Source organism: Rhineura floridana, chromosome 6, assembly GCF_030035675.1.
Source record: "Rhineura floridana isolate rRhiFlo1 chromosome 6, rRhiFlo1.hap2, whole genome shotgun sequence".
NCBI lineage: Eukaryota > Metazoa > Chordata > Lepidosauria > Squamata > Rhineuridae > Rhineura > Rhineura floridana.
Genome location: NC_084485.1, coordinates 147,623,870 through 147,648,974, shown reverse-complemented (window position 1 = coordinate 147,648,974; position 25,105 = coordinate 147,623,870). Strand labels below are relative to the sequence as shown.

Here is a 25,105-nt window from a genome sequence, read left to right as displayed (position 1 = left end):
ATTACGGAGAGTCTGCATGAAGGAGACTTCCTGGCTTCTATCGACCTTAAGGAAGCGTATCTCCATGTGCCCATTTGCATAGCCCACAGAAAGTTTCTTCGGTTTGCTTTTGGCCACCAGCACTTTCAATATAGAGCGATGCCATTTGGCCTCTCTTCTGCTCCAAGAGTGTTTACCAAAGTGCTACTCATCCTAGTGGCTTATCTCCGGACTCAAGGGGTTCATCTCTACCCATATCTGGATGATCTGCTAATACGGGCCAAATCTGAGGAGCTGGCTCATCATCATTTAACGATCACCCTCAATGTTTTGCAGGCCTACGGCTGGCTTGTCAACTTCGACAAAAGCCATCTCCAACCAACCCAACGCCTTCTACATCTAGGGGCAATGTTGGACACCCTGCAGGCAATGGTCTTCTTGGCTCCAGTTCGCATCACTGCCATCACAAGCATCGCAAGGTCCCTGATGCAACAAACATCCGCAGACGTCATGCTTCTCGCCAGAGCGCTCGGGATGTTCATCTCTACAATCCACATTGTGCCATGGGCTTGAGCCCACACTTGACACCTTCAATGGACTCTGTTGCCATTTCAACAGGACATTGCCAGCTCCAACCATCGCAAAGTTCATTTGAGCCCCGCACTGCGCCTCTCCTTCTGCTGGTGGACCAAGGTTCAAAACCTCTCCAAGGGCACGTCGTTCAGAGAACCCCGCAGAACCATTGTAACCACAGATGCCAGCCTCATCGGTTGGGGAGCCCACTGCAACTCCCAGTACGTCCACCGCAGAGCAGACTCAAAGCATCAACTGGCTGGAGCTAAAGGCTGTCCACTTAGCTCTACGTCATTTTCAGTCTCTGTTCCCTTTGGACCATGTGCTCATTCGAACAGACAACACGTGTGTAAAATCACATTTGAACAGACAGGGGGGCACCAGGTCTCGTCCTCTGCAGGACTTAGCCTCCCTCATCTTTGTCTGGGCAGAACAACATCTACAATCCCTGAAAGCAGAACATCTCAGAGGGATTTGGAATGTGACAGCAGACTGGCTCAGCAGACAACAGGTCTTTCCGGGAGAATGGAAACTTCATCCAGCCATTTTCCATCGTCTCCAGTGTCGGTTCGGCGTCCTCTCAATCGACCTGTTTGCTTCCAGTCGCAATTGCCAGCTTCCCAGGTACTTTGCCCGATACCTGGACTCAACAGCAGAAGCAGTGGATGCTCTGACAATACCGTGGCCAGACGGTCTATTGTACGCCTTTCCTCCCATACCATTGTTAGCCAAAACTTTGAGGAAGGTGCGAACCGAGAAGGCACAGCTGGTTCTGATAGCACCATTTTGGCCACGCCGACCGTGGTTCTCAGATCTTCTGGCAATGTCAATGATGGATCCTTGGACACTTCCAGTCAAGCCAGACCTCCTATCCCAGGGTCCAGTACTGCACCAGGACCCTACTTGGCTCAATCTAACAGCGTGGCTTTTGAACGGGGACATTTGAGGTCAGCTGGACTGTCTGACGCTGTGATTGATATTATTTTGGCCTCGAGAAGACCATCTACCACTCGTATTTATCAACATACCTGGGTGGCTTTCTCCAAGTGGTGTCAGTCCCACCACCATGATCCATCCCAGGCCACTGTGCATCAGGTGCTGCAATTTCTCCATAGCGGCTTTATGATGGGACTTCGACGCAACACTCTATGTCGACATGCGTCCACTCTGTTGTCCATTCTTTCAGTGTCCTCTCCTGGTGATCATATTTCCTCACATCCGTTCATCAAATGTTTTTTGAGGGGAGTCGCCCTACGCTCTCCGTCTGTTGTCCATCGATTCCCCTCATGGAGTTTGCCGAAAGTTCTGCAGGCTTTGCAACGCCCTCCGTTTGAACCCATCAGGACTGTGCCCCTACGTATACTGTCCTTCAAGGTCTTGTTTCTGATCGCAATCACATCTGTCAGACGCGTTTTGGAGTTGGGCGCATTGTCTTCTGCTCGACACCTCTGCGTCTTCCATAAGGACTCTGTTGTGCTGAAGACTGATCCTTCCGTCCCAAGGTTGATTCAGTTTTTCATTGCAACCAGGACATCGTTTTGCCTTCCTTTTGCCCGAATCCTACCCATCCTCTCGAGAAGGCTTGGCATTCGTTAGATGTCCGGAGGGCTCTCAAGACCTACCTGTCTAGGACCCAAGAGATTCGACGAACGGAGTCTCTGTTTGTATCCTTTCATCCAAGGTCTATAGGGCATAAAGTATCCAATTCTACCTTATCCCGTTGGTTAAGGGCATGCATTACTTTAGCATATGAGTCCCTGAAGCTGTTAGTTCCAGCTAGTATAACGGCTCATTCTACCAGGTCAGCTGCCACTTCGGCTGCTTTTGCCACTAATGCCCCTGTTGCCGATATTTGTAGGGCTGCAGTCTGGTCTACCCCACACTCGTTCATAAGGCATTATAAAATTGATCGTTATGCCTCTGCCGATGCCCCCTTTGGCAGACGAGTGTTGCAACAGGTTCTTAATGAGGATTAACATGTGGGTGGTCCCTCCCTGTATGGGCTGCTTTGGTACATCCCGCAGTGATGGCCCACCTCCTATGGAAAATGTACCATTGGTCTCACCTGAAAGGTGATTTTCATAGGAGTGGGCCATCACGACCCTCCCAGTTGGAGGATGACTAGAGATATTATAAATGGGTTACATGTTATTGTTACGCTATTATATTTAAATGTAAGAGTGAAGTCAAGACTTTTAGTTCTGTTATGTTGTTATGTTAGAGTCGTGTTGTTATGCATGTGACTATTATGTTATTTTCCTGGCGGGCCTGTTGGCCTGGTTCTTGTATTTTTAGATATCTCTTTTTAGACTCGCTACGAATGAACTGGAGAGTGGGAGGGGCCTGACGCCCCTAGTCTTGACTTCAAAAACATTCTTGCCTTCGCACGATAGGTGGAACTATTACCCGCAGTGATGGCCCACTCCTATGAAAATCACCTTTCAGGTGAGACCAATGGTACATTTTATTGACAGATGGATTTCATTTGTGGGGGGTACTCAATTAAGATTTACCAAAAGAACTGTCTGTGGTGGGGAAGGATATGCAAGCCTGAGGCTTGCTCCCATGGTCTGCTGTAAGGGCAGCTTACATGCTGGAGCCGTTAAGTACTTAGTGGCATTCAGTTAAGTGGAACAATGTGGACTTCATAGGGATGAATGGAATTGTAATTCAGCAAGACCTGGAGGGCACCACATTGGTTACCCCTGACCTAGATCTCCTTAAAAGCCAATTCCTCTTACTTCAAAATTATTCTTCTTCCCAATTTTCATGGAAGCCATAGATCTGCCTGTGAAAATCATCTGTGAGTGATTGTTTAGAAATATATTATTTGCTTGCATGCTGGGACCAGAAGTAATATTGGACAGCCTTATCAGCCCATTCTCCAGGGCTATCTTCAGATATAGAAGATGGCAGAATTCAGCAGCATAGGTTAAAGGCTTTGTTTCTTGGAGACTTAGTGAGATTGTGGGTTTAAAATGGATGAAATTGAAATAAATTGCTGAAATTGGTGCATTACACTATGAAGTCTTACTGCTGCCAGCACTGAAGCTTTTGTATCTCTTTACTATTTTAAACACCGAAAGAAGAGAGTCAAATAGAAATGTTTTGTTCCTGTTGTGCACATTGTTGAAATATCTTGTGTAAACTAAGATACTCATTTGCGCATGTTGTTTACTACCACATTTTGGCTGTGAGGAATTCAATACTTGAAATAAAGGTCTGTGTAGGAATTGGCTTCTGATGTCTTCTCCTTGATTCTTTAAGTGGCCTAGTGTTGAAGACATTTGATTATTGTATTATTTTGTTAGTTACAGATCATCAGCTATTTTTTATCTTTCCACGCTCTAGTGCCAGCAAATGTTTACAGTTCAGATATACTTGCTCATCTGACTGTAATTGAAGGAAACCTCATCAGTATAATATGCGAGTCCAGTGGAATTCCACCACCAGCCCTCAGCTGGAGAAAGAATGGTAAGCCACCACTCTTTGTGAGGGCTTTCCCGCAAGAGCTAAGTATTCCTTTCAACTCCTTTTTTGAGCATAGGTGCCTACTTATTTCAAACCCTCCCCTCCACAACCACCCCTTCATTTAGCCTCCTAAACATGAGTATGGTTAGTATAGCCTGCAGTAGTTAATATAGATTTGGCTGTTCGCTTCTAAAAATTTGTTTACTTTAACATACATTGCTTTCTGATAATCTTGTTCCTCCTTTATTTAAACTGACCCAAGTGAAGGCATGCAGTTATTGGAGCCAGCGAGCCATTAATGATGTAATTCATCCTGTCCCTACTTTCTCCTGTGCATGGAAAGATGATATCAGGTGGGTAATTAGCTCCACCTAGTGGCAAAAGAGTACTGCTGACGTTTTACTGTAGATCCGTTCCTGGTCTGCGCCTGCTCCGTCCTCAGTTTTCTCTTTTGCCTTCACCGAAAGTGGTTGGATCCTCTCTGCCTCAGTGTGTTCAGGCTTGTATCGTTTTTGTTCTTTAGGTCTTGCGTGTTAGTTTCTTGTTGTTTCTTTCCCTCAGTGTGTCTTATTTCTCCCCCTTCTGTAAAAGTTTTTTTTTTTTAAATTCCTTGTGTCCTTTCCCGCGGCCTTTCCCCTCCCCGCGGCTCCTGAAGCCGTCGGCCTCTTCAGGCTCCCTCCCCGGCCGAATTCCCTGCCGTTCCTCTTGGTCTACAAGCCACAGCATCGGCAGCTTTAACCTTGGAGGCGGCCTTCACCGGGGCTCGGTGCCCAGGCCGACACTTAGATTTTCGTGCTCCCTTTGCGAGCAGCTTTCGTTTCCCCGCTGTATAGTGGTGGGCGGGGGGGGCAGACGCACAGTTGCAGCAGAGAGGACGGCTGCGGCCGCTAATCCTTCGTGCTTCGCCCAGCTGTTGGCCCAAGGCAACATTGTCAGTCACCACCAGCGAGACCCTTACATTCAAGTCTTCATTAACCCTATAAGTCCCGCAGTGTGTGCCCGCGATGGGGAAAGCCACACACAAAACGAAACATCTCTCAAAGGGGTTGAAACCGCTCCCCTGCATGCCAGCAACAGGCGCAGTATCAGAACCCCTTCCCACCCTGGGATCAGGGCAGTCTCTTTGTTCGGGGGATCATTCCAAAATAGCAGTGGCCCGCCCCTCTACCGTCAGGCATGAGGTGGCTGAGGCTCAGATTCTGGCGGGCAGAGTAGCTGCGGAAGGCAGGATACCGGTCCCATATAAGGGGACCTGTAGAGACAGTCAAGCTCCTGTCCACCATACAAGGGACCAGAGGGACCTGGAACCCCTGTCTGATGAGGAAGGCGGCCAGTCTCACCCTTCCTTGGATGCTATTTTTTCTACCACCTCCTCTCCCGAGGGCTTTACAGGTTTTTTAGAGGAACCAATCCCTGTCCAACAGATTCAAGATGCTGAAGGGCACAGGCTCTACTCATCTCACACTCAGGCTCGCCCTATCCAGTTACAACTATCAGCACATTCAATTCAACAACTCAAAGAGCAGCTTAGGGATGCCCTCCTAATGGATCTGGCTAGAGACTTGTCTTCTCAAGCTGCATCAGGCTCACAGCCCTCTCGGCATCCACCTACAGATCACTTGAGGGCAAATCCACGACCTTCCCCTAGCCGTGCATCCCCAGACCCCTACGCGGCATCTCAAGGCAGACACCTGCAGCCCCCAGAGCAGGAGCTTATAGACACAGAAAATGACTTGATCGTCTTGGATGAAGAGGAATGGAGTGGAGAATCGGAATCTGAGGAGGTTTTATCTACTAGGATATTTCAAGAGGCTCATTTCCTTCCTCTGCTATGCAAGGCGATGGAAGCCCTTACTCTCACCTCTGCAGAGGATCCTCCTACTCCATCCATCTCGAGAGTATCAGCAGGATGCCCAGATCCAAAGCCTCAGTCTAGAGTGTTGAAGCTTCCTTCTCTTCTCCCAAAGGTGCTCAAATCAGAATTCGACATTCCTTTGCAGTTCAAAAAATCGGTTTCCGTAGCCAACAAATATTATACACTGGAACAACCAATCATGGATCAGCTGAAGGTCCCGCTCATAGACGTGCCTATAGTCAATCTATTGAACCCATCATTGAATCCAAAAGACTCAGATGCTCACCTTAAGGATGCCACTGAGCGCAAGATGGACCAGGGGCTTAGAAGAGTGCACGAGGCTAGTGCGCTCTCAATCAGGGCAGCAGCAGCCTCTTTGGTGTTTGCTCGAGCCTCCCTTCTTTGGTTGGAAGACCTGCTGGATGGCCCACAGCAAGATGCAGCCCGGATACGCAAATCTCTGCTGAAGGTCTCTCAGGCAGTTACCTTCATGGCAGATGCGTCTATGGATGCCATGCAGTTTGCAGCAAGGTCGCTGACGGCAGGGATCTACACGTGAAGAACCCTTTGGCTTTGGCATTGGGAAGCAGACCCTGCAGCTCATTCGAATCTTGCCTCAGAACCCTACGTAGGAGGCAAATTATTTGGGGACACTGCCCTCGCTGATGTCTTGGAAACTAAGGAAAAGAAAAAGTCCATGCCATCCACCAGAAAAAGGGATGACGGAAGAGCCTTTTGTCGCTCGTTCCATCCATATCACTTGTCGCAGTCCTTTCGGGGCTCACGTTCCTTTGGAAGACAGAAGGATGCCTGTTCCAGCCGTCCCTTCTGGAACAGACAGCGCAGCCAGCTTAAGTCCCAGCAACACCCTGGTCGATCCGACTTTGCATCCCAGTCATGTGGAAACAGGAGTCAGTTCTGACGCCTGCGCCTCAGCGGTGGGAGGCTGTCTCCAATGTTTTGCTCACCGATGGAAGGAATTATCCTCCGATCAGTGGGTCATACGCACCCTTCAATATGGCCTTCGACTGGAATTTTCTTCCACCCCCCGGCGAGATTCATTCCATCCCCTCTATCAGCGAATCCACACAAGAGGGGCAAAGTTTTGTAGTCAGTTTCCCATCTCCTACGCATGGCAGCTATTGAGAAGGTCCCACCAGGAGAGAGATTCCTGGGAAATTACTCCCTGTTCTTCACTGTCGAGAAAAAAGACGGTTCGTCCAGGCCGGCGTTAGACCTCAAGTGTCTAAATTCCTTCATAAAATACCGCAAATTTCGTATGGACACCTTACTTTCGATCAAAGAAGCGCTGAGGCTAGGGGACTTCCTCTCCTCTATCGACCTGAGGGAGGCCTACCTTCACATACCAATCTTTCCCCCTCACAGAAGGTACCTTCGCTTCGCGGTGGGACAAGACCATTATCAATTCAGGGCTATGCCCTTTGGCCTGTCGTCTGTTCCCAGGACATTCACGAAGATCGTGGTTGCCCTGGTGGCACACCTCAGGACACTGGGGATTCATATCTTTCCTTATCTGGACGATTTTCTGATCCGCTCACCATCATTGCACAAGGCATGGGAGGACCTCCATGTCACCCTGACCTGTCTAAAGGATCATGGCTTCCTGATCAACGAAGCCAAGAGGCATCTCTTTCCATCCGGACGCATTACACATTTGGGAGCGACTATAGACTCACAACACGGCCTCATTACGTTGTCCCAAGACAGGATCAGCAAGATTCGCAAAGTAGCGTTGGAGGTCCTATCCTCCCCCTCTACGGACCTGATGGAGTTGGCAGCACTTCTCAGTTTGATGGTGTCCACGTTCCAAACGATGCCATGGGCACGTCATCATTCCCACACACTTCAGTGGGCGCTCCTACCCTTCCAAAACGACATAGCGTCCAGACACCACCGCATGGCAACTCTGTCGCCACAGGTTCAGCAGTTGCTGTTCTGGTGGACCCACGAGCCCAACCTGGTGCGAGGCGCTCCTTTCCAGGATCCACTGCACACCCTGATAACGTCAGATGCCAGCCTATCCGGATGGGGAGCCATATGCGACGGGCAGATGATTCAAGGCACGTGGTCGTCTCAGGAATCCACACTGCCGATCAACCTACTCGAACTACGTGCAGTTCGTCTGGCCCTCAGACACTTTGCGAGCACCAGACGGTTAAGGGCGGTGCTTATCAGAACAGACAACGTGTCGGCCAAATCCTATTTAAACCGTCAGGGAGGCACACGCTCCCTCCTTCTTCAGAAGGAAGCCTTTCTCCTCTTCCAGTGGGTGGAGAACAATGTCGACTCGATAGCGGCAGAATATCTCAAGGAGGAGGACAACAGCCAAGCGGACTGGCTCAGTCGGGAGAAGCTGATTCAAGGAGAATGAAGACTTCACCCAGAGGCATTTTGTCAGATAGTGGAGCGTTTTGGCCGCATGCAGGTAGACCTGTTTGCCACCAGTCACAAACGGCAAGTGAAGAGGTTCTTCTCCCAGTATGCAACACCAGGCACGGAGGGGATAGATGCATTAACTTCCCGGTGGCCTCCGGGGAGACTTTATGCCTTTCCTCCAATTCCAGTTATCCCCAGGGTGATCAACAAACTTCGTGCCGAGAGGTCAGCGGTTCTGTTCGTGGCTCCATGGTGGCCAACCTTGGTTTCCAGACCTCCTCGACCTGTCGGTGGAACCGCCATGGAAAATCCCAGCGAGAAGGGATCTGCTATCTCAGGGACAGCTCCGGCACCCGGACCCAGAGTGGTGGGCGCTTCATGTATGGAACTTGAACGGAAGAGACTCTTGAAACAAGGCATCTCTCCCCAAGTATTGGAAACCATGATGGCTTCTAGACGCCCATCCACACTCAGAATTTATGAAAGCACATGGAAGACCTTCTCATCCTGGTCACGGAAGAAAGGAATTCTTCCTCGGAAAGTGGGGGTCAACGAGATCCTGTCTTTTCTGCAAGACGGCTTATCTTTGGGTCTCAGACCTAACATCCTGAGGCACCAGGTTTCAGCCTTATCAGCAATTCTCTCCAGATCCCCAGATAATCCAATCGGGTCTCACCCTTTCGTCAAACGTTTCGTCAGGGGAGCAACGTTCACAGCACCACCTACGGTGCATCGCTACCCAACTTGGGACCTATATAAAGTTTTGTCAGCTCTTCAAAGACCTCCATTTGAACCTCTGAGTCAAGTTTCCCTCCGTCTCCTGTCCTTAAAGGTCTTGTTTCTGGTGGCCATTACTTCGGCCCGTAGAATGTCTGAATTGAATGCCCTGTCTGTCCATAAAAACTTTTGTGTATTTCATAAGGACAGAGTAGTCCTACATACTGTCCCTTCCTTTCATCCCAAAGTGTTGTCTACCTTCCATTGCCAGCAAGAGCTGGTATTGCCATCCTTCTGTCCGAATCCTGTCCACCCCTTAGAGAAAGCCTGGCACTCTCTTGATGTGAGACGAGCCCTTAAAGTTTATATTTCCAAGACAAAGCCAATTCGGAAAACAGATAGTTTGTTTCCTTTCACCCAAAATCCCTGGGAAATAAGGTGACTACGTCTACACTAGCCGGGTGGATCAAGGTGTGCATATCCTTGGCATATGCCTCTCTAAGATTAGCCCGTCCTGCCGGACTAGTGGCTCACTCGACTAGGGCAGCGGCCACATCAACAGCCTTTTCCCATAATGCCTCTCTAGTGGAGATCTGTAGGGCAGCCACTTGGGCCACTCCCAATACTTTCATTAAATATTATAAAATAGACTCCTATGCTTCAGCTGAGGCAGCCTTTGGGAGGAGAGTGCTACAGCACGTCCTCACAGACCAATAGTAGCCACAGCCCAGCGGTATTCCCACCCTACATGGGTCAGCTTTGGTATGTCCCACCTGATATCATCTTTCCATGCACAGGAGAAGAGACATTTGGTCTTACCGTGAAATCGGTCTTCTCTGTGCATGTCAAAGATGATATCAGGGCCGCTCCCTATGAGGGCTGGGCTACCTTTCCAAGCGCTGTTAGACCTTGAGCAGAGAGTGTATGAGTACTGTTGTCTTGTCATTCTTTGTGATGTTGGTTGGTCTCATTCGTGTGGGCTTGTCATCGAAAACTGAGGACGGAGCAGGCGCAGACCAGGAACGGATCTACAGTAAAATGTCAGCAGTACTCTTTTGCCTTCAACCACCAGGTGGAGCTAATTACCCAACTGATATCATCTTTGACATGCACAGAGAAGACCAATTTCACGGTAAGACCAAATGTCTCTTCTCTTTCTTCCTCCTTCCGTCTTCTTCTCCAGTCAGCCAGGACACATATTGGATACAAACAATACAACTTCTAACCTGTCAGTCTTCCTGCCTGATTTCTGATCACATGGACAGGTTCTTATGGAGCCTACATGTCAAGACTGTATATCTCCTAAATCCACAGTAAAATGGAGGTGAATGCTATAGTTTAGGCAGTACTTATTAGCATCTTATCAACAATGATTTCTATAACCACAGTGATACCTGTGTCCATCCGTCACTGACTGTATGAGGGTTGAGTTGAACGTTTGTTACTTCTGCATTATGGCTGACCTACCAACAGAAAATATGTCTGGAACAGAGTCAGGTTCAAAGAACTCTGAACTACAGTATGTGTAATATTCTATGCTCTGTATTTTTTATCTGAAAGAGTGTTTCTCTTGCAGGTTCTCCACTGCTGGCCGATTCTACAGGTAGGGTCAGGATCTTATCTGGAGGAAGGCAGCTGCAAATTTCTATTGCTGACAAATCAGACACAGCTTCCTATATGTGTATGGCTTCAAACATTGCTGGAATAGCAAAGAAGGAATATAATTTGATAGTATATGGTAGGTCACCATATAAATTGTCTGTGGTGTTTATTGTTTGGAAACAATTACTGTGTAAGAGTGATGGCTAAGGCAGGGCTTGCAATCAGAGAACAAGAACGGAGCAGACGATTATATCAAATCCAACCCTCTGTTTTGAATAAGACCCTAAAGTGGACTCTTGTAGTTCCCCTTCATAAATATCAATTTAGCTTACCCATAGGCATAAGAAGCATTGAGGATTTTGCTAAAGCTTTGGGCTAAACTAAACATATCATGGGAGATCTATGATTGGATCTCCCACCATCTTTTGTTTCTCTTGCTAAAAGCAGCTGCAGAGGGGATTTGGGTTGGGGTTGCAGGAGGAGGATTTTCGACCCTGTACCCCAGTACTGTTGTCATGATTAATCCTGAGCTGCTATTAAGAACATAAGAAGAGCCAGCTGGATCAGGCCAGTGGCTTATCTAGTCTAGCATCCTGTTCTCACGGTGGCCAACCAGGTGCCCATGGGCAACCCACAAACAAAAACTGAGTTCAAGAGTACGCTCCCTCCAGTTTCCAGCAACTGGTATTTGGAAGCATACTGCCTCCACCTACGAAGGCAGAGCATAGTCATCATGGCTAGTAGCGATGGATAGACTTATCCTCCATGAATTTGTCTAATCCTCTTCTAAAGCCATGCAAGTTGGTGGTCATCACTGCCTCTTGTGGGAGTGAGTTCCACAGTTTAACAATGCGCTGCATGAAGAAGTACTTTCTTTTGTCTGTCCTGAATCTTTCAACATTCAGTTTCATTGGGTGTCCATGATCTGTAGCGTTATGAGAGAGGGAGAAACAACTTTTCTCTATCCACTTTCTTCATGCCATGGGGTGCAACCATCGGACATATATGTTTTCCCCTTTGAAGTTACTAGCAACTTGGAGGGGGAGATTGGCATGGGCAAACAGTTTAAACTCTTACTTTCCCCATGCGATGTCCATAATAGGAATTATTCCTTCCCCACTGAGAGCTGCATTTTGGGAAATCCAGTCATAGATTTTCTATGTCACCATGGGTTGTATCCAATGTAACACTAAGTCAAAGTCACTTAGGTGTATACTTGTTTCGCTGGTGAATTATTTTGCACCAGCGAAAGGTTGTTCTGTAAGAGAATGCATAAGCAATATTGCTGGTAACTTTGTTGCACAATAGATTGCCTAATCTGTTGTGCAACAAGTTTGTCCTGGCCCCACTGCTGTGTTGGATTTTTCTGATTTAGTGTGGCCCTTGGAAGCTGAACTTTTTATGCTAAAGTCTGGTATGTTGTTTTATCTTTGAACAGTTCGTCCAACTATATTGGACAATGAAAGCCAAGAGTTAGATGTAACCACAACTCGAGGGAATAATATTTCATTAGAATGCAAGGCCGAAGGTATTCCAGTGCCAGCTGTCACCTGGATGAAGGATGGACGGCCGTTAGTCAATGGGAGAGGAGTTGAAATACTGAATGAAGGACGTCTTCTTCAACTTAGAAACACTCAAGTGTCGGACACTGGCCGCTATGTGTGCATTGCTGTGAATGTGGCAGGACTGACTGACAAGAAATACGACTTAAGCATTCATGGTGAGTGAGGAAAATGTGGGCAACAGAAGAGTGGTGAATGTTTGGTGCCAAATCAATTATTCTACTCTGTGCCATGTTGTAGTGTAAATTAACTGGGAGTTTCCCAATCTCAAAATTTTCCCAAAATGCTCCTCCTACTGGCTGCCTTCTAAGAGTACCAGCACCCCAAACTGTATTAGCCAAAAAATATGTTGTTTTCCTTAGAACTGCTTCCAATATTTCAAGGAAATGGTGTAGAGAGCAAGTACTAGTGTCTTGCGGCTCCTTTCCCCACACTTCTGAGTTTCTTTCAAAACATGAATTTTCCTGCCAGGAGGCAGGGAGAACATTAAAGGAGAACATGTTTTCCCCTCCTTTGGATACCTTGTGTTAATGCTGGAAGAGGAAATAGAAGTGAATCATACTTGCTTTCTCCTGTGCATGTAAGATGATCTCAGGAGGGTACTTACGGTATGCTAGTGTTTACTACAGTAAATCCATACAGTGTGAAAGGCAGGTGTGTATTCCCAATAATCAGTAGAGATGCACCAGGGATGTGCAGCTAACTGAGGTTTTACTTGCATCAGGTGGAATAACCATAACTGAATAAAGCAGGTTGCCTGGGTGAATGTGCATGGTTATTTGACAGCAGGGGGAAAAGCATAACATGATTGAGATATATAGCAGTTAAACTTAATCTGTTCTGAATGAAAGACTCTGAACTTGCTTTACAAATATGCAAAATGCAGATTTGCTCCTAATGTGGAAATGTTCCTTTCCCTAGCAAAAAGAGAAAGATATGATAAACTACTAGAATATTGCCAAAACTATTTCAGTTCCTGAGAAAGTGGTTGGATCTTTGTGTTACTTTCTGGTCTGATAAGTTTTTTTTTTTTAAGTAACACAATGCCATTTTGAACTGTGCTCCCAATGAACATCAGGGAGTCCATGCCTGGAAATTAATTTTAAAATGTAATGTGTAGCTTGGGCCTTAAATCCCAATTAAGTAAATTGGATTTAAACAACTATGTGCAGGATCATAGCAAGCAAATTAATCAAATAACTGGATATTTTAAAAATATTGATAAATTACTATTTATTAGGGTGCCTGGGAGAGTAAGTTCAGTTATCTGAGGACTTTCTAAGACAAAAACAACACAGGTTTTTAGTGTAAACCTAAGAGTGCCAACGGCAGGGATTGTGTTACTGATGTAAAGTCTGTTCCTACCTAATGTAGAAAGGAGGAGCAATCCCTAAAGCCAATTTGCAACTTATGCTGCCAAAGCACCCTTAGGGGAAGGGCCATAGCTTAGTGGTAGAGCATCTGCCTTGCATGCAGAAGGTGCCAGGTTCAATCCTTGGCATCTCCAGAAAGGGCTAGGAGAAAATACTGTCTGGAATCCTGGAGAGCCACTGCCAGTGTAGACAATATTGAGCCAGATGGACCAATGGTCTGACTCAGTATAAGGCAACTTCCTGTGTTCCAGGGTAGTATCCAATGTTCTGTTAGTGCAAAGATTTCCATTTGTGCAACAGAACTTCCCCTCCCTGTCCTCTCCCCACATGCCTTCTGCGCCCTCCCCAAACTGTTCCAGAGGGTTGAGAGAACCCTCAGAACAGATTTAGGTTGTGTGCAGGGAGAGAAGAGGGCAAAGATGTTCCAGTTGTGCAGCCAGAAGTCCTTGCACTGACAGAACTCCTTCGCTGAATTCTGCCACCAATAATTCAAGATATAAACATGATAAAATATGAAGTGGAGGTGGACTTCTCCAGATATTTCAGGAGTTGTGGCAAATGGGAATCAGCCCTCATTTACCAGAAATAGGCATAACCTAGTCACAGGACTTTTTGTCTTGTTTTCTACACCAGAGGAGGTCCGACAGCCTGCAAAGAGCTTTTTGAACAGAGAAGTGGAAATGAAGGAGGGATGGGGGGATGTGGGGATGGGAAGGGAGGATAGGGCAATTGTCCACCAACAATTATTCATCAATAGATTTGCTCGTATTTGCTAATGCAGATTTATAAGAATTGGCCATCTATATATTATTTTCACATAAATTAATTTTTAAAAGGTCATCAAATGGCATGCTGTGGTAAAGGAAACCTAAGGAAGAAATCCTAGGCACCGTCCAATAGGAACCCACATCATATGTGCACCTACCGTCTGCACAGCAACTATTGTCGCAAAGCAAGTGCTTGCTTACAGGGAGTAAATTGCATTTTTTTAGAAGTTCAGAATGACTGCATTGAGTACTGGGAAAGTATGTTCTAGCTACAAGTATGCACATCAGCCGGGTTTCCCCCACCAAGCTAGTAACCAAAAGGGTTTTGTAGTGGCTGATGGTACCTAAGCAGAAATGACAGGTGTCTTCCCATTCTGCCCTCTCCTATACTCACCTTTTTTCCTACAATGCTCCTTTGTTGCTGGATATTTCTCTCCCAGCTATGTTTGTGTCCAGAGGTAAGGAAGCTGTCTCATAGTTCTTTTTTTTTCCGTGAGAAGGAAGGGAAACTGCTGCAGGCTCATCCAAGTTCCCAGCGTTGCAGCCTGCATGCACCTCCTCTCTTGGCATCATTGAAAGGGAGAGGTTTGAAGATTTGGAGCAGACATTGAATCAAGAACCTTATTGCCCCACTGATGATGGTTCTAAGCACTAGTTGCTTAATGTGGCCAAAAGCATTGTTTTGACCTATTAATTATTTATTCCTTTACGAATTATGGAAAAGGTTTCAGCTATTCCTAATTTCATAATGTGTTATGTGTCTTGCTTCTGCTTGTGTGGGGTTTTTTTTACAGTCCCTCCAAGTATTGCAGGTGACCTGACTGTGCCTGAAAATATTAGTGTTGTGGAGAAAAATCCTGTCACCCTGGTTTGTGAAGCTTCAGCAATTCCTCAACCATCAATAACATGGCTGAAATATGGGCAGCCTGTCTCTTTGAGCAACTCTGTAAGAATCATGTCAGGTAAGGGGAAGTGGAAGGAGTTACTTAAGGTCTGCAAGTGTGTGGAAAGGAGGTGCAGGGGATGCTTATCAAATCTGCAGATGATAGACATTTGGGAGGGATAGCTAATACTCTGGAGGACAGATTCAACGTGATCTTGATAGGCTGGAGAATTGGACTGAAAACAACAGAATAAAATTTAACAGTGCAAAGTTCTACACCTACGAAAAAGAAACCAAATGCACAGTTACAAGATGGGGGATATTTGGCTCAGCAGTACTACATGAGAGATGGATCTTGGAATTGTTTTGCTGATCACAAGCTGCATTTGAGCCAACAGGATGATGTGGCTGGAAAAAAGGCAAATACCATTTTAGGCTGCATTAACAGAAGTATAGTTTCCCAATCAAGTGAAGTACTAGTTCCTCTCTATTCAGCACTGGTTAGGCCTCATCTTGAATACTGCATCCAGTTCTAGACACCACACTTTAAGAAGGATGCAGACAAACTGGAACAGGTTCAGAGGAGGGCAACAAGGATGATCAGGGGACTGGGGAAAAAGGCCCTATAAGGAGAGACTGAAAGAACTGGGCATGTTTAGCCTTGAGAAGAGAAGACTGAGGGGAGATATAATAGCACTCTTCAAGTATTTGAAAGGTTGTCACAGGGTCTCTTCTCAATCACTCTTGAGTGCAGGATAGCAAATAATGGGTTCAAGTTACAGGAAGCCAGATTTCGACTGAACATCAGGAAAAACTTCCTAACTGAGAGTGGTACGACAATGGAACCAATGACCTAGGGAGGTGGTGGGCTCTCCAACACTGGAGGCCTTCAGGAGGCAGCTGCTTTAATATGGATTCCTGGACTGAGTAGAGGGTTGGACTCGATGGCCTTATAGGACCTTTCAGACTCTGCTGTTTGATGATTCTATTACTTTCATGCATGTTTCTAAGTATACACATATTTATATGCAGTTATGCATGTTTTCTATGTGTTATTTTGTCCATTATTTTCTCTAATATGCACATTCTTGTGTGCACTTCTTAATAACATATTTGTATGCATGTTTGCATCAGACAAGTGCTTCATAACATCTGAGAAGTGCACATTTCTCCTGTGTATGGAAAGATGATATCAGTAAGTAGCTCCACCTAGCAGTTGAAGGCAGAAGAGCACTGTTGATTTTTGCAGGAACTTCCTGTTCTGTGTAGCTCCCAGCTCAGTGTGCCTTCACACACAATGGTTGATTGCTCTCTCTGCTCTGTGTTCAGGCCTGTATATTCATTACGTGTATTTGTCTTTATCTTTGTATTCTTCTTACTTCTGACCTTTCCTTCCCCCCGTTTAAACAACAACAACAAAATCCTCTTTTCCCCTTCCCCCCCCCGGAGCCCTTCTGCGGTGTGATGCAAGCCAAGAAAGGGATTCCCCTCCCTTCTTCCACCTAACCACACAAGGGTGAGAAGTCTGTAAGGGATGCCCTACGGGAGGACCCAGCACCTCTCCCCTCCACCTAAACGGGCTCACTACCGCTTCTCTTAGCTGTTCACCCCCCCTCACGGGGTCCTTATTGCCCGTGGAGACAAGAATCTAGCGGCAGCATTTCTAAGTCATCGACACTTCCTTCCCGCCTCAGAGCAGCAGCCCACATCCGCAAGCCCCGGAGCAGCAGCGCCCAGGACACAAGCCGCAGGAGGAGTCCCCCTCCACCCACCTAAACCAGTGGCGTGGCATTACTCTTTTGGCTGCAACAAGATACACCAGCTCCCCACCCCACAGCATCAACGGGAACATAGATGCCTGTGGCGTCCAGCCCCCGTAAGACCCGCCGCACAGTTGCTCCATGCGGAAAGCTGCCTGCAAATCCGATAGGCTGGAGAAGAGGCCCAAGCCGCTCCCACCCAAACCACTCCTGCCTAGGCCGGGACCAACGCCACTGCCATTACCCAAGCAGACCTCAGGGCCTTCATTTGGGCCGAGCGCCCAGATGGAGATGGCCATGGCCCGCCCCTCTTCCGGCAGGCTGGAGGTGGCTGAGGCATTGAATGTAGCAGGCAGGGTGGCTTCAGATGGTGTACCACCATCGGCTTGCAGACAGACAGACCAGACCAGGCGGGCCTCTGGTGAACATAACGTAGATGAGGGGAGGGACTTGCACAGCACTGCCTTCAGGACTCAAAGAGACCAAGAGTCACTGTCTGAGAAAGAAGTCATACATGCCCATTCTGGCTTGGATTTAGTTTTTTTCCACCAAATCCTCACCTGAGGATTTCATGCGTTTACAGACACGTCTGCCTCTTACCAGACTGTTCAGGCTACAGATGGGGAAGGATGCCAGCTCCCTCCCTCTTCTCCCCCTACACACCATTGGCAAGGAAAGGCATATCATCCCTGTTGTGGATACAATCAGTCTCCACTACAGTTATCAGATCACATCTTTCAGCAGCTGAAAGATCAACCCAGGGTTTCCCTTTTAGTGGATTTGGCCAGGGATCTCTCGGCCACTATGCAGCACCCCCCTAGGGGCATGCAGGATGCAGAGGGTTCTTCTTATGCCATCCCATCACCAAACCTGTGACCTTCTGCATCACACAACTCACCTGATCCTTATGCTGCTACTCAAGGTAGGCACTTTCAACGTACAGAGGAGGCTCCTGTTGAACCAGACAATGAGCTGATTGTTTTAGATGATGAGGACTGGAGTGGGGAGTCAGAATCAGAGGAAATTTCAACCAACAATCTTCCAAGAGTCCCATTTCCTTCCCCACTTATGCAAGTCAATGGAGGCCCTCAGCTTACACTCCCCTGACGACGCTCCAGCTCCATCAACGTCCAGGATCTTGACAGTGTGTTCAGACCCAAAACCTAAATCCAGGGTGCTCAAACTCCCTGCGTTATTGCCTAAAGTTATCAAATCCAAGTTTGATGTCCCATTACAGTTCAAGAAGTCGGTGTGAACCGCTAACAAATTCTATACACTGGAACAGCAGGTTATGGACCAGCTGAAAGTCCCACTAGTGGAAGCGCCCATAGTTAATCTTGTAAATCCATCCTTGAATCCTAAAGACTCAGCTGTTCATCTCAAGGATGCGACAGAACGCAAACTGGACCAAGGTGTGAGAAGGGTACATAAGGCTAGTGCGCTTTCTATCAGAGCGGCAGCAGCATCCTCTGTCTGCATGAGCTTCTCTTTTATGGCTGGAAGACCTTCTGGATGGCCCACAACAGGACCCTACCAGAACACGTAAGTCTTTGATAAAAGTCTCTCGGGCAGTGACCTTCATGGTAGATGTATCCATGGACGCCATGCAATTTGCAGCACGGTCGTTAGCAGCGGGCGTCTTCACCCATAGGACCCTATGGCGTCACTGGGAAGCAGATGCCACAGCTTGCTCTAATCTGGCCTTGAAATCCTATGTGGGAAGTAAGTTATTTGGTGACGAGACCCTGACAGGCATCTTGGAATCTAAGGACAATAAGAAGTCTATGCCATCCTCTAAGAAGAGAGAGGATAGAAGGCTGTTTCGAAGAGCCTTCCATCCATATCCACAGTCCCAATTCTTTCAGAACTCTAGAGCACCGGGACGAAATAGAGACACACGCGTCAATCGCCCCTTCTGGTATAGACAACGTCGGCAGACAAAGGGCCAACCACACATTCCCAATAGACCGGGGTTTGGAGCCCAGACACATGGAAATAAACCAATTCTGACGCCAGCATTCCTCCGGTATAAGGATGCCTCCAACACTTTGCCCAGTGTTGGAGGGACACGTCAGGGGACCAATGGGTACTGCACACCCTCAGAAACGGCTTGAGGCTGGAATTTACATCACCCGCTCCAGCAAGATTTGTTCCATCTCCTGTCTTGGCGTCTCAAGACGAGAGCAAGAATCCTCCAAGTGATTTCCCATCTGCTCCAAATATCTGCAATAGAACCTGTCCTGACAGGGGAGAGATTTTTAGGAAATTACTCAATTTTCTTTACTGTCGTGAAAAAAAATGGTTTGTTCAGGGCAGTACTTGACCTCAAGAACCTAAACAAATACATACAATACCGCAAGTTCCTCACTGGCACCTTGCTCTCAATGAAGGAGGCGCTGAGAACAGGGGACTTCCTCTCTTCAATCGACTTGAAGGAAGCCTACCTACACTTTCCCATCTTCCCCCCCAAAGATGATATCTCAGGTTCGCAGTCGGAGATGACCACTTTCAACACAGGGCCATGCCCTTTGGCCTGTTGTCTGCCCCCAGAGTTTTCACGAAAATCGTGGTTGCCCTGGTGGCTCACCTCAGGGTGCAAGGAGTCCACATTTTTCCTTATCTGGATGACTTCCTCATTCAGTCCCCATCACTAAGCAAGGCCTGGGAGGACATACACATCACCTTAGCCTGCTTGAAGGATCACTGCTTCCTAATAACCAAACCAAGAGCCATTTAGTTCCTTGCTGTCGCATTGTACATTTGGGGGCCAGCATAGACACACGACACGGAATGATACGGCTGGCACAAGACAGAATCAACAAGATACACACTGCGGTATCACATCTCATGACCTCCACATTAGCAGACTTGATGCAGCTGCCTCAATGCTGGGGTTGATGGTAGCAGCTTTCCCAATGACTCCTTGGGCACATCATCACTCTCGTCCCTTGCAGTGGGCGTTATTGCCATTCCAGAGCAAGATAGCAGCCAGGCAGCATCAGAAAGTATTACTGTCTCTTGCAGTTTGTCAGTCCTTAATGTGATGGGCAGACCAACCCAACCTACTCAAGGTAGTACCATTCCAGAGCCCCCCCACATATAGTGATCACGTTGGATGCCAGCCTATCAGGCTGGGGCACCATCTGCAACGGTCAGATGGTGCAAGGCACATGGTCACCGGAGGAGTCCAGTCTTCCAATCAATTTACTGGAACTTCGGGCGATCCACCTGGCATTGACGCACTTTACACTCTCCATACGACTGGGGGCGGTACTCGTCAGGACAGATAACATGTCTGCCAAATCTCATTTGAACCATCAGGGGGGCACACACTCTCCCCTTCTCCAGAGAGAAGCTTCACTCATCTTCCAGTGGGCAGAATAGCATCTGGAATCTCTCACGGCAGAATACCTCAGAGGGGAGGACAACAGTCAAGCAGACTGGTTGAGTCGGGAGAAGGTACATCAAGGGGAATGGATGCTACATCCTCTGGCCTTTCAGGCGATACTGGCATGCTTTGGCAAGATCAAAGTAGACCTTTTCGCCACCACTCGCACCCGCCAAATAAAGAGGTTCTTCGACAGGTACGAGACGCCAGAGGCAGAGGGAATAGATGCTCTCACGGCCCAATGGCCTCCAGGTCAGTTATATGCCTTTCATCCTCTTCTGATCCTTCCCAAAGTACTCCAGAAAGTCCGAGCTAAATGTGCAATGGTTCTGCTGGTGGCCCCTTGGTGGCCGCAGAGACCTTTGTTTCCGGAATTCATTGACCTATCAGTAGATTCCCTGTGGCGGATTCCTCTCAGGGATGACCTGTTGTTGCAGGGACAATTTCTCCATTGGGATCCCTGATGGCTGGCTCTTCATGTATGGAAGTTGAACGGCAACGTCTGTTGAAGAAAGGCATTCCGATGCAAATTGTACAGACAATATTGGCCTCCAGACGCCCTTCTAAGGCCACGTGGAAAGCCTTTCTGTCTTAATACAGAAACAAGGTGTAGATCCAAGTAAAGCAGGTATTAAATATATTCTCTCATTCCTACAGCAGGGCTTGGCAATGGGACTCATACCAAACACTTTGAGACATCAGGCTTCGACTTTGTCATCAATCCTATCTAAATGCCCCCAAAGACCATTGGGTTCTCACCCATTACTGAAGAGTTATCTTCGAGGAGCGACGTTATCGGCGCCACCTGCTATTCATTGTTTCCCAATGTGGGACCTGCACAAAGTCTTAATGGCCCTACAGAAACCTCCCTTTGAACCCTTAAGTCAAGCTCCTCTCTGTTTGCTATCATTTAAAGTTCTGTTCCTTGTGGCCATTACTTCGGCCCATCGTGTCTGAGCTGAATGCCCTATCTGTAGATGAGAATTTCTGTGTTTTTCATAAGGATAGGATAGTACTTCGCACTGTCCCTTTCTTTCATCCTAAGGTTCTAGCTACCTTTCACTGTCAACAAGAGTTAGTGCTCCCTTCCTTCAGCCCTAACCCTATTCACTCCACTGAGAAGGTGTGGCACTCACTAGACATGAGAAGAGCCTTAAAAGTATATATCTCCAAGACTAAGCCTTTTCGTAAGACAGATAGTTTGTTTCTTTTCATCCAACTTCAGTGGGTAACAAGGTTTCAACTTCCATTGTAGCTAGGTGGATCAAAGCACATATTACCTTGGCATATGCTTTGCTGCGACTTGCACGGCCAGCCAGGATAGTGACTCATTCCACTAGGGCAGCAGCCACAATGGCAGCATTCTCCAGAAATGCTTCACTAACAGAGATATGTAGAGTGGCCACATGGGCCATTTCCAATACATTTATTAAACATTACAAGATCAACACATATGCATCTGCAGAAGCAGCCTTTGGGAGGAGAGTGCTACAGCATGTCCTCTCCAACTACCAATAAACTCAGTCCAGCAATTTTCCCACCCTACATGGGTCAGCTTTGGTATGTCCCACCTGATATCATCTTTCCATGCACAGGAGAAGAGGCTTTTGGTCTTACCATGAAAACAGTCTTCTCTGTGCATGTCAAAGATGATATCAGGGCCACTAGGGCTGGGCTGCAACTATGTGTACCTGGCAGGCCTATAGCAGAGAGTGTATGAGTGCTGTTGTTTTACATTTTATGTCATGCTTCCTGTCACTGTTCTCAATACTAGTTAGCTTGTCATCAAGAACTGAGCTGGGAGCTACACAGAAAGGAAGTTCCTGCAAAAATCAACAGTGCTGTTCTGCCTTCAACCGCTAGGTGGAGCTACCTACCCACCTGATATCATCTTTGACATGCACAGAAAAGACCGTTTTCACAGTAAGACCAAAAGTCTTTTGTAACAATATCTATATTTCTGTTCACATGTGAGCTAGGTAGGTTTGCATTTAAATGTGTAATGAATTATTTTCTTATTCCTATCTCTCAATCACATTTCCTCATCATACCTCCCTGAATTGCTGAAAAAGAGAAAAGTTCTGAATTTCAGAAGTTCTCCTCCTACTTCATTGGAAGCCTTACTCAGTTTTTGTGTTACCTGTGGAGGATAACTGCATATAGGAGGTTCTAGAATTTTTCTTGATATAATTCATTGGATGTAATTTATGGGACTACGGCCATACTACCCTGAACACGCATGATCTCATCTTCATCTGTTCTCGGAAACTAAGCAGGGTCAGGCCTGGTTAGTACTTGGATGGGAGACCGCCTGGGAATAGCTGGTGCAGTAGGCTTAGGGGAAGGCAATGGTAAACCACCTCTGAATACCTCTTACCATGAAAACCCTATGAATATATCCAAAAAGATTCATAGGGAAGCCGTAAGTCGTAATCGACTTGATATAACAACAATTTATGGGAATATACATATTTCAAAGACACTTCCTTTTAAAGGATTTTTTTTTTGCAACAATGAGGACTTCACACTTTTTTATTTTTTATTTTATTTTAAAAAACAATCCTTTTATGATTCTGACCAAGTCTGCATTAAATGTTAGGCATCAGAATTAATTTTAATATGCAAGTATATGACTTCTCTTCAGGTGGCAGGATGTTGCGTTTCATGCAGGTGAATGAAGAGGATGCAGGTCGTTACACCTGTGTAGTGGCTAACATTGCAGGAGAGGAGAGGAAAAACTTTGACCTTTCAGTTTTAGGTGAGTATGCAAGTGCTGTCGGAAGAGTTAATGAAGTACACAGTTTTCCCTCTTAGTGTTCATGAATAGCTCTCCTGCAATAAAATCTAGCCAGCTGAAAAACTGGAGTAACCACTTGGTAGTACCTGGAATGGGAGAATTTGGCAGGCAGTAGGTCTCTATAATGGATATAGGGGTGTCTCCACCCACAATGTCTTTGGGAGAAGCAGCAGTGTCAGAAATGAGAAAACATATTCCTTCTTTCTGCAAATGCTAAAAGCTTCTAAATACTGTTCTCTTTTAAAACTTCAGCTCCTCAACAAAAGCTTGGTCAGATTATCTAGTTGACATAAACATATGCATCCCATTCAAACTAGTATCATCCTGGCACCTTGGGGTATATTTGGGCAAACTGTAAAAAGCAATGTTATTTTTATAATCTTAAAAAGAAAGCAAGAAAAAGAGCCTTTATCACATCCAAGGACCTGAGATGATAATGGGATGAATGCATAAACCATGAGTAGTGGTGGGTCTCTTATTTCCCTCAAAAGTCTCAGAAAAAATGCCTGCCCCAAACCTGAAATAGTGTACTTAAGGTTTCATCGTGCACTTGCATTGGTGCAGTATTTTTCACCTCTCAGCATATTTTGAGAATATGACTGCTGACAATGGAGTAGCATTTCTGATTTCTAATGCTAACTCATTTCAAGAAAAGATTTTGTCTTTGTATGCTTTTGATGTTCTCATGCTTATGTATTTGTTTGCTTCTTTTTAACAATATAAAAGTTCCTCCTGGCATTGTGGGAGAAAATAAACTGGAAGATGTGAAAGTGAAAGAGAGGCAGAGTGTCATGCTGACATGTGAAGTGACAGGTAAGCCAATTACAGATGGCATAGCCACAGCATACAGACTTCTAAATTAGCATTTGTTAGGGCCAAATTAGATGTGATGTGGACAGCCGCACGTTTATCTCTGTGTCTGCCCCTTTCATATATAAAGTGGGGCTGGGTATGTGTGTCAATGTTTTACATCAAAGTGAATGCACAAGGCAGGAGAGATGACCCCCACTGATCTGTAGCTTTACCTCTCTTTTCAGGCTCTTTTCTCTCAGATTGGTTCCAATACTGGAAGTGAGCTAAGCTGGGGGGGAAAGTGCTTGAAGCAACCAATTTAAACACCTTCTGATATGAACCTAACTGGACCTTTAGATTTTAATCTGAGGGAGGCTTGGAGGGTGATGACAACAGAGGAGGCCTTTTTAGTTGTGGCTCCTCAGCTGTGGAATGCTCTCCCCAGTGAAGTGCTCCTGGCACCTTCTCTGACATCTTTTCAGTGCCAGGCCAAGACTAACCTTTTTCCCTGGCGTTTGATGGACTGAGTTGCTTATGGTTTACTGTTAGTGTGGTGCCAGAGCTTCCTGTGGCTCTCTTTTTTGCATGTGTTTGTGTATGTGTGTTATATGCTTATTAATGAAGTGTAGGTTTTATATGAATTCCCCCCTCGCCATGATACAATGTATTTATGTTTAAATGTAAGTTGTTTGGAGACCTCTTAGGTAACAAGCAACTAGTAAGTCTAAATAATAATGACAACGACAACAACAACAACAATCTCCTGTAATTTTATATATGGACAGGCAAACAACGGTGGCCTCCTGTCATATATACTTTTGGCTCTTAGCTATATTCTACAGGGCTTAGGGATCTTTTGAGAGTTTGCTTTGTCTGATTGGGGAAACATTGCTAACCGTAAATGTGTATTCTCCTGCATGTGTGAACTCTGGTGTGATTCATACCCACATGCTAGCTTGATTGGGATCAAAGCAGAACAACTCCAAGAAGGAAATGGTTATGAGGAATAAAAGAAAATTGTATTTCATATTGCTTTCACCACTAGTTGGAAGGTGGAGTCAAATTAGTAGGGTCCACAAGGGATTTATAAAGAAGAATATTGTGAGTGGAAATGATTTCCCTCTTATTGCTTCCTACCAATACACCTAAAACTATATTATATTTCAACACTATATTCTGAAGTGCCATT

General features: G+C 46.4%; 1 protein-coding gene and 1 pseudogene across 7 annotated transcripts in view; both read left to right on the top strand.

Moving 5' to 3' along the window:
* HMCN1 (hemicentin 1) overlaps window positions 1-25,105 on the top strand; it is a 393,372-nt gene that overhangs the window by 212,833 nt on the left and 155,434 nt on the right. For all 7 annotated transcript variants that reach the window (XM_061634028.1, XM_061634030.1, XM_061634029.1 and 4 more), the window contains 6 exons: window positions 3,904-4,026; window positions 10,569-10,730; window positions 12,033-12,314; window positions 15,091-15,258; window positions 22,972-23,085; window positions 23,851-23,937. In XM_061634028.1, coding sequence (XP_061490012.1) covers window positions 3,904-4,026; window positions 10,569-10,730; window positions 12,033-12,314; window positions 15,091-15,258; window positions 22,972-23,085; window positions 23,851-23,937 — 936 coding nt within the window. The remainder of the gene's footprint in view (window positions 1-3,903; window positions 4,027-10,568; window positions 10,731-12,032; window positions 12,315-15,090; window positions 15,259-22,971; window positions 23,086-23,850; window positions 23,938-25,105) is intronic.
* Window positions 22,539-22,663, top strand: LOC133388133 (5S ribosomal RNA; annotated as a pseudogene).